Source organism: Trachymyrmex cornetzi, unplaced genomic scaffold (genome assembly GCF_001594075.2).
Source record: "Trachymyrmex cornetzi isolate Tcor2-1 unplaced genomic scaffold, Tcor1.1 scaffold1354, whole genome shotgun sequence".
In the NCBI taxonomy this organism is placed as follows: Eukaryota; Metazoa; Arthropoda; class Insecta; order Hymenoptera; family Formicidae; genus Trachymyrmex; species Trachymyrmex cornetzi.
Window position 1 is genome coordinate 132,318 of NW_017295933.1, and position 11,579 is coordinate 143,896.

At 30.1% G+C, this 11,579-nt stretch overlaps 3 protein-coding genes and 1 pseudogene across 5 annotated transcripts; 2 read left to right on the top strand and 2 right to left on the bottom strand.

The window, feature by feature from the left end:
- The first annotated feature begins 1,129 nt into the window (after window positions 1-1,129).
- Window positions 1,130-2,292, top strand: LOC108770825 (adenylyltransferase and sulfurtransferase MOCS3-like; annotated as a pseudogene).
- A 210-nt stretch (window positions 2,293-2,502) lies between these two features.
- Window positions 2,503-6,671, bottom strand: Galt (Galactose-1-phosphate uridylyltransferase). 3 transcript variants are annotated; one of them, XM_018522558.1, is made up of 8 exons: window positions 6,623-6,671; window positions 5,792-5,905; window positions 5,269-5,349; window positions 5,033-5,202; window positions 3,641-3,846; window positions 3,214-3,442; window positions 2,847-3,063; window positions 2,503-2,750 (listed from the first exon to the last, which is right to left on the bottom strand). In XM_018522558.1, exons 2-8 carry the CDS (start codon window positions 5,802-5,804, stop codon window positions 2,503-2,505), a joined length of 1,164 nt encoding a protein of 387 aa, XP_018378060.1. In that variant the 5' UTR covers window positions 5,805-5,905; window positions 6,623-6,671. The 3 variants fall into 3 exon arrangements, with proteins under 3 accessions (XP_018378060.1, XP_018378059.1, XP_018378061.1); XM_018522557.1 differs by having other exon boundaries at window positions 6,502-6,665; XM_018522559.1 differs by lacking the exon at window positions 6,623-6,671 and having other exon boundaries at window positions 2,638-2,750; window positions 2,897-3,063; window positions 5,792-6,129.
- Window positions 6,672-6,767: 96 nt separating this feature from the next.
- Window positions 6,768-8,407, top strand: SmD2 (small ribonucleoprotein particle protein SmD2). The gene is made up of 3 exons (XM_018522553.1): window positions 6,768-6,903; window positions 7,120-7,375; window positions 8,216-8,407. Coding segments are annotated over exons 1-3 (363 nt in total). The 5' UTR covers window positions 6,768-6,901; the 3' UTR covers window positions 8,321-8,407.
- Window positions 8,408-8,490: 83 nt separating this feature from the next.
- Window positions 8,491-10,341, bottom strand: LOC108770827 (proteasome subunit alpha type-6). The gene is made up of 5 exons (XM_018522552.1): window positions 10,148-10,341; window positions 9,904-9,998; window positions 9,629-9,710; window positions 8,693-9,122; window positions 8,491-8,590 (listed from the first exon to the last, which is right to left on the bottom strand). Exons 1-5 carry the CDS (start codon window positions 10,221-10,223, stop codon window positions 8,533-8,535), a joined length of 741 nt encoding a protein of 246 aa, XP_018378054.1. The 5' UTR covers window positions 10,224-10,341; the 3' UTR covers window positions 8,491-8,532.
- Window positions 10,342-11,579: the final 1,238 nt, after the last annotated feature.

The following is an 11,579-nucleotide window of genomic DNA, read 5'->3' on the forward strand; positions in this document are numbered from 1 at the left end:
TATATATATATATATATAGAATTGTTTTTAATTTATAGCGGTTTTTAAAACGAGCTTTAAAAACCGCTATTAATTATAAATTAAAAAAATAATTCTTAAAAATAATGTATAGTACATTTAAACTATGGTAAACTTACATCTTATTTATCTTTATTTTTATGTTCTTTAAATATACGTCTTTTCAATTTAAATACCTATTTTTTTATTTAAATTGTGCTTCATGATAAAAACATAGCTAATTGTATAAAAATTTTTTTTGTTAGAATTCTTTACGTAACTTTTTACAGAATTTCTGCATAACTTTATAATTTTTTAGAAAATTTTTTACATATTTTCAATACAAATAACAATCCTTTTCAAAAATGCTGAGAATCTAAATTATTTCTATTTTTCTATTTTTAATTCGGTCTTTATACACGTGAATTCTGAAATATTTTAAAATTTCTCATTCGGTAATTTCCCAAAAAAACTTATAAACTCTAAACAAGTTTAAGTATTTTTTTTTTTAAATTAAGTTTTTTTTTCAGAAATCTTTATAAATTTAAAATATACAAAATTCCTAAATCTTTCGTTTCATGCAAAAATGCATCGATTGAGTATATTTTTATCAAAATTTGAAGTGAAGGGGGTCTTCTTAATATTTACCTTATTATCATTTATTCTTTTGTACAATCATCATCACACTGGATAATATATCGATAGATATAAATGAGAACGAATTAGTAGCAGAAATTACTGAATTACGTGAACTGTTACGAATGAAAGAGGCTAAATTAACTCATTTGCGACGTGGAAAACAAATTGTCTAAGAATATGGTTTAAACGACGAAATTTGTAGATCTTTTTGAAAGTCGGCAGATCTTTTTGGAAGAAGTTGGTGTGAAAGATATGACATAACCCAGACAGCATATGATATCATGCTAACATTCAATATTCATACTGAATGTACTGTGATTATACCGATTAAACCAGAAACGTTAATGTAACATCTCAGAAAAATATTATTTCTTATTATATATTGTCAAGATATATCAAATATAATAACTAAATTTCGATTTTGATGCTGAATATACTGCTATCATATCGATTATACTTAAGACGTCTCTTTAAAATTATTCTTGATACTGTCATGTCTTCCAATATCATCATATCATGGCAGTTATGGTGTCAGTTTCGCGAGACCACTCGAGTGGGACGAACGTATGCATCACCTCACCCATTTTTTGAAAAGTATTTCCGGCTTCGACTGTGCATTGTGTTACATTATTTGTCTTGATTACATTATTATTTCGTCCCATTCACCGGTTTGAGATAACCGATGTATTATACTTTGGTTACATGATTTATTTACGATTCTGACCGGAATCGTCGCGATTTTTGCGGCGAGTGCCATCAATTTTGAAGAAAAAGAAGAAGAAGGTGTGCAGGCGTGTGAGCCACGAGATTAAGCACGAGCATAGTGAATGAATTATAAGTATTTGCACAATGCAGTTGTTATTATAAAATAGGAAGTATTTTTAAAGATTTTGATTTACAATTGAATATTAGTGTTTTTATTTTTCATGATGAATACTAGGTGTAGGAACGATTGGTGTGTTGCAAGCACTGTGTGTGTTGTGTTGGAGACATTAAAAATAATACTTAATATGTCTAGCGTAACTTCAGGATGACTTTTATTATTTGATGGCACAGAAACTAAATTCCACAATGTACGCTATGTTCAAAAAATACAAATTGTGCGGTTTGCGGGGAACATCACGTTATACACGAGTTAATAGACTATGAAAAATTTTGTGGTGCAAAAGCTAACGATAAAGATCCCAATTTAAATTTATTAAAGAAAGAAGAAAGAGTTTCAGTTGATGAATACAATAAGATCATGAAAATGGAATCAAAATCTCGCATAATGATCGATGTACGTTCATCTGAAGAATATCAAATCTGCCACTTATAGGATTCCATTAATATTTCTTTCACACAGCTTAGCAAGGATCATAATTTAAAGCTAATAAAAGACAACATAAAGAAGATGCAAAAAAGCATCATTCAGTGGATTGTAAGATATATTTTATCTCTGTATATAATTTTTTGTTAAATTATTTTTTATGCGATTGATAGAGTTAATCTTAGACTGTATTTACTCTTGCAGTATATCTTATGTGCAGACGTGGAAATGATTCACAAAAGACTATTCAATATTTGAAAAAGATGTTTATTGAAGATACTTTAAAAATAAGAGAGATAATTGGAAGTATCCATGCTTGGAGTAATAAGATTGAACAAGTTTCCTAAATATTAATATATTAAATGAAAATTGTATCACACGTGTTGTGTGTGTGTGCGTGCATGTGATATAACATATTTTTAATATATCTTTTATTGAATATTATCATCAAGACAATGTAATATAAAAATTTATTACATTTATAGATTTTTATATATATGGTTATTGAAAATATATATTGTATTTCTTATTTAGATATATATATGTATATATATCATCTAATTGGAATATTTTTTTATTTCTTCTATAGTTAGACTAGTTTCTGGATGTTTATAATGAGAATCTGGTAAGTTTCTTAATTTTTCTGCTGCTTGTTCTGGTGTTAGATCCCTTTGTACTTGAGCTAAAAGTTCATAACCGACCATGTGCTTCTTTATAGTAGAAGAACGTAATAAAGGTGGTAAGTATATTCCATGAAAAGTCCAATATGGATAATCATGGTTCTGGTGTGAACCCATTGGAGCACCTTTAATTATATATTAATGAATCAGTAGTTGTAAATTATGCTAGATTAAAATAATATGTAAATAATAAATAGAATCTGATGATTGTTATTCTTTACCATGCCATCCCATTGAATATGGAAAAGAACAGTGAAAGAGATTATCATACTTTGTACACAATCTCTTCATGGTGACAGCTAGAGATTCTTGTTGACTGTCTGATAATTCTTGCATTCTAGTTACTTGTTTTTTGGGTAATACCATAGTTTCATATGGCCAAACTGCCCAGAATGGCACTACAACTATCCAATCACGGTTTTCTATTGCAATGCGATCCTGTAAATTTATTTAAGTTTAATTAAAGTTGAATAAAAAATGATTCTAGATGGTAAAGATAAATCTCGTTACTTTTGAGCTTTTTCACATTATATCAATATTAGTAATATCCATATCATATCAAAATTGGCGTTACTTATAATAACCAACCTTTTTTAAAATTTCTTTCTGCATGTAATCAATAAGAAGAGGTTTGTTGTTACGTGTATAAAAATCTTTGAGATATCCGTCTTTTATTCTAATTTCATTCGGTAAAAACGAACTGGACCATATCTGACAGTGAGGATGTGCATTGCTGCAGCCCATCAAAGCGCCCCTATTTTCAAATATCTGGATCCAGGTCCATTTTTTACCCAAATCCAACATCTCGTAGATCCACCTGTTGCATTATACAATGTTTATCTTTCAAAAGTAATGACTATTCGAATACATAGAATGTGTTCGGCAAGACGCTATTAGCGCTATTTGTATTATTCTATTCTTATTTTACATTAAACAATAAAGATAAAATAACACAAATAATGCGCACACTAATAACATCCCTCTGAATGCACATTTTTTGTACAATGTTACTCACTGTTTGATTACTTCTTTGATTTCATGAATCTTCATCAACGCTATTGTTACGTTTGACTTTGGATGAAAGCACATCACTTTGCAGGTACCTTTAGCAGATCCCATTTGGAACAATTCATCATCAGGTTTCGGTGGATTTGGTACCGATTCTAGTAAAGCAGGAAAATCATTCACGAACGAGAATGTATTTCGATACATTGGAGTTACCTGTAGTACGGAACATCAATCTCTTCAATGAATTAATAGCAATTGAACAAAACATAACATATAAAAAAATTAATTGTTAATTAATTTTCATACATTAATAATGAAAATGGATTTGATCAAATGAATTGCTTTATTATGAAATTTCTGGTGTTATATCAAATATTTAAAATTAAAAAACAATATCTTTTATTTTAGATCGTATATGTGAGAAACACAATCAATACTAGAAATTTGAAATGCCTATTACGGTCGAAGCTGGATTTTCGTTGCTTAAATAATTAAATCTTGAATTACTAATATATACTATATATGTACTTGCATATATACCATATTATAGTCTTTTTCAAACTGCGCGCCGAATTGTTTTTCCGAACTAAATAAACGCAATTAAAACTACTCTAGCAATCGCGAATTAAATTGACAAGCAATTTAATAATTTGATGCGTCCTAAGCCATTAGACCACCGAGGCTCGTATGGAATACAAGAAATCCAGGTTCAAGTCCCGGCCGAGGTAATATTTTTCGCAATAAATTTATTAACAGTTTTAACATATTAACATCTTTATAATATATGATGCTTGATGGTAGCATCAAATTATTAAATTGCTTGTGAATTTAATTCGCGATTGCTAGAGTAGTTTTAATTGCGTTTATTTAGTCCGAAAAAACAATTCGGCGCGCAATTTGAAAAAGACTACAATATGGTATATAGTACATATACAGTATATATAGTACATATACAGTATATATTAGTAATTCAAGATTTAATTATTTAAGGCAACGAAGATCCAGCTTTGACCGTAATAGGCATTTCAAATTTCTAGTGAAATTAAAAATTTTGTTGTCAAAGAAATTTCTATAAATGAAGAATAATACAATACCAATATTAATAAAAAAACAAGTGATATAATACTAAAATAAATAGCAAAGCATTCTTTTATCAACTAAAGTAAAGAATTTTAATATTTTAATGATATGAATTAAAACAGTAAAACGTTATTTGTACAAGGTGGGACATTTTAATAGATATTCCAACATTTTATCATAGAAAATAAATTATTGCATCTGGAACCCCCATACATAAGAAAGAATGAAATATTCATTTCCTATAGTAAAACATTGGGAAATCCATTAAAACTCACAGATGTTATAGTATATTACAGACAAAATATAGATCAAATCTAACTTCTCCACTAGCTCTAACGTTTCCTGGGCAAAGTGGGTTATTGGGATCATAATCTGGAAACTCCTCGTCTGTATTACATTCTATTTGACCTCCCCATGGTCGCTTCATACGATGTGGTGACACTAATACCCATTCTCCTCTTAATGGATTATATCTTATATGTTGATGCTCTGCAAAATAAATCTTAATAAAATAATTATTAATAGAGATATTGAAAAATATTATTTGTATCTAACCAATTGGATCAAATGCTGATGAGATGTTATTTTTTGATACATCTTTTGTTTCATTCTTGCTTGTTTCCAATAATCCGTCATCTATCACAAATTCATAGAATTAGACGATCCATTCTAGATTCTAAAGGATATTTCTTCAATATCAAAATAATATCAGAAATATCCTAAAATTATAAAAAAAAGAATCTTGTGAGAAATATATTGTATTCATATATCAGCTTATACTAAAGCTGCAATATTATATAACAGATTAGATGCTTCATCATTTTGCGTATTTGATTAGATAATCTTTTCTCTGTATATTTTAGGTCATATGAAAATATTATAATACAGAATATTATGATAATATAATTTCTATTTCATATTATTTAATTTAAAAAATTGGATAAAATTTTATTATTAATAAATATAGAATGTGCCTATCTTTTTTAGAAAAGAAAGAAAAATTAATTATCAATATATCTCACATTAAAAATGATAATATAATATTAAATGTTTATAGCATAATAATGATCGCACTTACCGTTCACCGACATCTTTATATAAAAGCTCAGTAAATAACTAAAATTCCGTGACAGAAATTTTATGCTTGATGATTACTGAATATTGTTCTTTCGTGTTTATATGAATCACATTTCTGTGCAGATAACGGGTATATCGACATGTAGGTATAATCTTACGTCAGTCGCGATAAATAAAATTTGAATCAAAGTTCATGGAAGAGGAGAGAATATGTAACTTTCTTACTATTTAATAGAAAAAGATAAGGATGACCAAGTTATATATAGTTCGAAAAATTTTATTGTGAGCTCTCTTCCGGTTAAATCAATAAACTTTGACAGTAGTTAACTCAACTAGCAAATTTGTTTAACGATAGTGTTTGAGTATAACATATAATTAATGTTATCTAATCTGTTTCAATCATACTAAACAGCTACAAAATTAATAAAAATTCTAAGAATAAATAATTTTTTTATTTATATTAATAAAATATAGATATTATAGTTAATCGGAATTTTATCAAATATGCTTTATACGAGGATATAAACAATGTTTTTATACAATTGTTTATTTTAACTCTTTCGTCTTTCATTTTGATAAAAATGATAAAAATACGTTTATTCCATTGCATGGGCGTAAAAACAAAGATTTGAGAAGAAAAAGCGTCAATCTACTTCGTGAAAAACAAGACATTAAAAAAATTAATCTTCAGGTTAGAAAATCTTGGAAAACCTATCATATCGACGAAATGCAGTAACAATTGGCGACAACATGAGCAGAGCTAAATCACAGACTTCTTTATATTATTATACTAGACTGCTAAAGGATCGTTTATACTGGCCGTAATCTGTACCATACAGCCGGTGCTCTGACCATTGTCCAATGTAGCAGGCATAACCGCCATAATGTCTACTGCATATTGGACGCGATGAGCGATATCCAATGAAAGTTCTGCTTTTTCTCACGTGATGATGCATAGCAGAGCTTTCATTGGATATCGTCATCGCTCGTCGCGTTTGGTCGCGTTCAGTGTGCAGTAGGTAATTACGATCGTTCGAAAAAAAAAGGAATTAGTCTTTTCATCGCAAAAGAATTGATAATATTTGGTACTGTTTGACAAAAACAACACAAAATGTAAGTTAAGTACTTGCTTTGTTATATCTTGTACAATTTTATTGATTTTTCCCTACATAGTGTTAATCTATCACTGTTTATATTAAGGATAACCTCAATTATAGCATGCATAACTTTATTTATTTGCATTATTAGTTATCAATGCATAAAAAGTTGAGTAAACATTTTTAGTATTATATATCATATGATATATTATTGATATTTTTTGTGTATCAGGTCGTCTCTAACCAAACCAAAATCTGAGATGACACCAGAGGAATTAGCAAAAAGAGAAGAGGAAGAATTTAACACCGGACCTCTCTCAGTTTTAACACAATCAGTCAAGAATAATACCCAAGTATTAATAAACTGCAGAAACAATAAAAAGCTACTGGGACGAGTAAAAGCTTTTGACAGACACTGCAATATGGTTTTAGAAAATGTGAAAGAGATGTGGACAGAACTTCCACGTACAGGAAAAGGCAAGAAGAAAGTATGTGTGATCATGTATTTCTAGCAAATTACTTAAGTTGTATCTTATTATAACGTAATTCTAAAATTTATATATATATATTTTAAATTTTGGATAGTCAGCAATTATAAATTATTTTAAATAAGAGAAATATTTGGTCAAAGTAGATCTTAAGTGTTTCAATATTTCTGTATGATCGCATACATATCTGATTCTACAAACAATGCACCAAAATCTTTTTCTTAAAACGCATTTATGAGCAAAACCTTTATGTATATAAATTTACATAGAAATATTTAAGCACTAAAGTCAGCTTTGACCCTGATAGCAAGCTGACGATAAAATGACAAATGACATAGCTTGCTGCCAGGGGATTAAACGAAGGAATTCTTCTTATTTAATTAGATTTATTTTCATTGGTATAAATTTATATCAAATTATCTGATATTTATTGCTGAATTATTTGATACATCATATATATATATATACACACACGTATGTGTGTGTATGTGTGTGTGTGTAATCATATAATTGTTATTTAATATGAAAAATTGAGTCTATTGTTGAGTAAGTTTTGAATTTAGAAGGAAAAGGATATAATTAACTGATATTTCAAGTAAATATTCTAATACATTTAAGATATTCTGTATGCCTTCCAACAAGCGACAGTGCGATACAGTTATCATGTCATCTTTGTTTAACATTGGCAAACAAGAATGTAATGATTAATTATGTCACATTGTCATTTGTGTCGGTTGTTGGAAGACACACTCTATTGTAAGTCTAACAAAAAATTAATAAAAAAGTAAATATAGATTATATAAATTATTAATATTTATATTATTAATTATTTACAAATAGGCAAAACCAGTAAATAAAGACAGATTTATTCCAAAAATGTTTCTACGTGGAGATTCTGTCATTTTGGTTCTGAGAAATCCACTGGCAACTGCAGCAGGAAAGTAATAATCTAAGAATCATTTTAATTTTATAAATTTAATATTATTAAGGCTAATAATATAATAAAAGAAATAAATTTTTTTGACATGACCACAGCAGCGTTTATTAACGCGATAAACCTTTTTCTGCACAAATCTTTAATCTTGTTCATTAAATATTAAGTAAAAAAGTGTGTTAGGCAGGACATATTTATTTCTTATGAATTGTATACAACATTATCAATCCTTTTCGGCAATTGCGGTTAAATGTTTATCAATCTCTTGCTCGGTCAGTATACTGTAATAGAAAAATAATTAATAAAAAAAAAAGTACAGCAGTGAAAAATAAAATTTTGTTATCTATATATGAAATATTAATATCAAAACTATCATAAATTACCGGAATTTGGGATTGTCCTTTGATACAACTCCTACTTCAATTTCAGTTGGTTTAAAGTCTACAGACAAGACTGTAGACAGACAAGTAATGGCTAGTTGTATAGTCTCGTCGTAATCATAGTTTTGTTTCTTCTTTAATTTTTTCTCGAGATAGGAATTAGCTTCCGTTTGTTTTGCTCCAACGGAGATAGCTCTATACCCACAAAAATATCCCGCTGGATCGGCCTTATAAATACATGGACCTTTCTCTTTGTCATATGCAATAAGCATCATGGAACATCCAAGAGGTCGCATCTCTGCATTTTGTGTATATACTTGACTAATGTCTGCGATACGCTGACACAAAGCGTCTACAGGTATCTCGTAGCCATACTTGTATTTAAAATGAGCTGCTTCGTATCGCGCACGTTGTACTTGAGACTTGCTGTCGGCTGTGGAATAGGAATTACAACGAATTTAACTGGATGTATATTAAAGCTGTTGTGCAATTATATCTGAGTATAAAAGTAAAATGCAAATATTTCAAATTACGAATTATATATTTTACCTAAACACAATAAAATATTTTTAGGAGTTTGCAGTTTAATTTGTTTCTACATTTATATAAACTCACATTTCTACATCGATTTATGCCTTTACAGAAATTTAATACTAGCCAATTTATTACTAAAAATACTGAACAGTGCTTTTAATGCTTAAAATAACTGATTTCACATTGACTGATATTTTCTATGTAAGACATGTCGCATAACCAATAAGTATAACAGAAAATACAGAATGTCTGATAAAAAAAATATCAGTCCATATGAAAGCTCTTTTACATTTCTATAAGAGTGCACAACAGCTTTAATATGTAACAGTGTCTACTGAATGTGTCCAATTTGCTATTAGAAAGAGAACGTTAAATTTGGCATAGTTAAAAATTCTCCAAACTTACCTATCATACCAGTCATGACACAACCGATGTAGTCGGTCAGCTGAAATACATGAGTGACACTGGATGCATCAAGTAACTTGTCCTATAAAAACGAAGATAATATATTACTTTGATATAAATATGATTATTAACTGAAACTAAATACTAAATTATCATTATAATTTCTAAATACTAAATTATCATTTCTAATAAAATGTTAAGCTACTAAGGTATACAAAGAATTGGAAGAAACTAAATTTAAAGTACTAGTAGGAAGATGTTTAGGAGATCCTTACAGGCACTTTCTTCTGTGTTGCAAAAACTGCTGTCTCGACCCCTTTGACGGCTACAGACGTCAGGCCACCTTGATTGATAGCTTTAAAGGCGTATTCTGCACGAGATACAAGGAAAAAGGGCGCTTTAATAAATTTCAAAATGCAGATCACGTCGAGTCATTGTATAAAATGCAAATAGGCGATCTATACGAACGACGATGCAGATTATATGATAACTATTCCCTGAAATATTTTTGATCCTTACCTACTTGGTACAGCCGGCCTTCCGGTGAAAAGATCGTGATATGCCTGTCAAAACCAGCACTACTACCACGCGCCATGTTCGCTTATACAGAAAATACAGAAATCGGCGATTACGCTTCCCGTCCGCGGCTTTTCGACCAATTTGCTGTGAAAACCAGTGAAAACGTCAAATCATAGGTCTGTTCTTTGTAGTTGAACTTTCTACACTGGTGTAGAAAGGATACATATGTGAGTACAAAAGTGCGTTCCGAAATTTTCCTGATGGCGCGGTCTCGCGGAATTGGCGGAACGTTCGTGATTGGTCGTGGCTTCATTCCGCCGTTTTCTGTTGCGCAAATTTATTTCTTTTGCGGATTTCGCCGATGTCTGTATAGCGGGGAGCACAGCTCTTGCATAACGCATAACACGTAATGCATAAAAAATGTGCCAATCGAAGTCCTTCATTTCCTTCTTTTCTATGAAATAAAGAACTCTGATTGGTTCAATTTCTTATGCCTCATGTGTTATGCGTTATGCAAGAATCTGTGCTCCCCGCTTAAATGTGCGTGTGAATATACTTATTATAAAAACTAACTTTGTTAAACTGGTTTAAACGGAGAAAACTGTCTCCTACAAGCACATGGTTAATCTATATGTTGAAGCATATTTGGATTACCACCTGGGTATTCTCCGGGTGTTATGTCATCCTTGTTTAACATTCGATAAATAATAAGAATGGAATGATACTTGGGTAGCACTCAGGTGGGAATCTGAACATAAGGATATATCCACACAAATTTGCATAGCCGCATAAACATATGCATAAAGAAAATTATCCAATTGCAGTTCTCTTTTAAAGTCGTACATAAAATGTGATTGGATAATATTCTTTATGCATACGTTTATGCGGCTATGCAAGTTTGTGTGGATATACCTTTACCCTGAAGGTAATTAATTAAGGCCCTGCGCACAATAACGCGCAATTGAGTTTATGTTACTCTTTTAGGGCCACTTTTACCATCGTCGGTTTACTTAATCAGTCTAGTAACTGTAATAAAATAGAAAGAGATAGAACTATTTCTATCTCTTTCTATTTTATTACAGTTACTAGGCTGGTTAAGTTAACTGAGCTTGGTGAAAGTGGCCCTGAAGCGGAGTCTACAATAGAAGTCGTAGCACTCGTAGAGTCTTAAGTCGTAGAAAATTAACCAATCACAGTAGAATATGAGAAGAATAATCGACTATGATTGGTCAATTTTCTACGACTTAAGATCCTACGACTGCTATGACTTCTATTGTAGACCCTGCATTAGACTTTCGTATTCTGTATATTGTTTTTTTGTTACTCACCGCTAGAGTCCTAGATTTATCAGAGAGGCGCAATCAGTGTTATGCATTCTGATTCGCTGTTGCAATCTAACCAATTGCATGACTTGGCAGCCATTTATAGTACT

What these genes read in the sequence shown, in the direction of transcription:
- Galt (XM_018522558.1), bottom strand. An exon ending in ATCAGCATTTGATCCAATTG is followed by an intron (nt 5,203 to 5,268) that starts GTTAGATACAAA and finishes TTTATTTTGCAG; the next exon opens with AGCATCAACATATAAGATAT. An exon ending in ATCAAAGAAGTAATCAAACA is followed by an intron (nt 3,443 to 3,640) that starts GTGAGTAACATT and finishes ATAATGCAACAG; the next exon opens with GTGGATCTACGAGATGTTGG.
- SmD2 (XM_018522553.1), top strand. An exon ending in CAGGAAAAGGCAAGAAGAAA is followed by an intron (nt 7,376 to 8,215) that starts GTATGTGTGATC and finishes ATTTACAAATAG; the next exon opens with GCAAAACCAGTAAATAAAGA.
- LOC108770827 (XM_018522552.1), bottom strand. Translation starts at nt 10,223, where the DNA reads ATGGCGCGTGGTAGTAGTGCTGGTTTTGACAGGCATATCACGATCTTT. An exon ending in CAACACAGAAGAAAGTGCCT is followed by an intron (nt 9,711 to 9,903) that starts GTAAGGATCTCC and finishes TCGTTTTTATAG; the next exon opens with GACAAGTTACTTGATGCATC. An exon ending in TGTCATGACTGGTATGATAG is followed by an intron (nt 9,123 to 9,628) that starts GTAAGTTTGGAG and finishes CCTATTCCACAG; the next exon opens with CCGACAGCAAGTCTCAAGTA.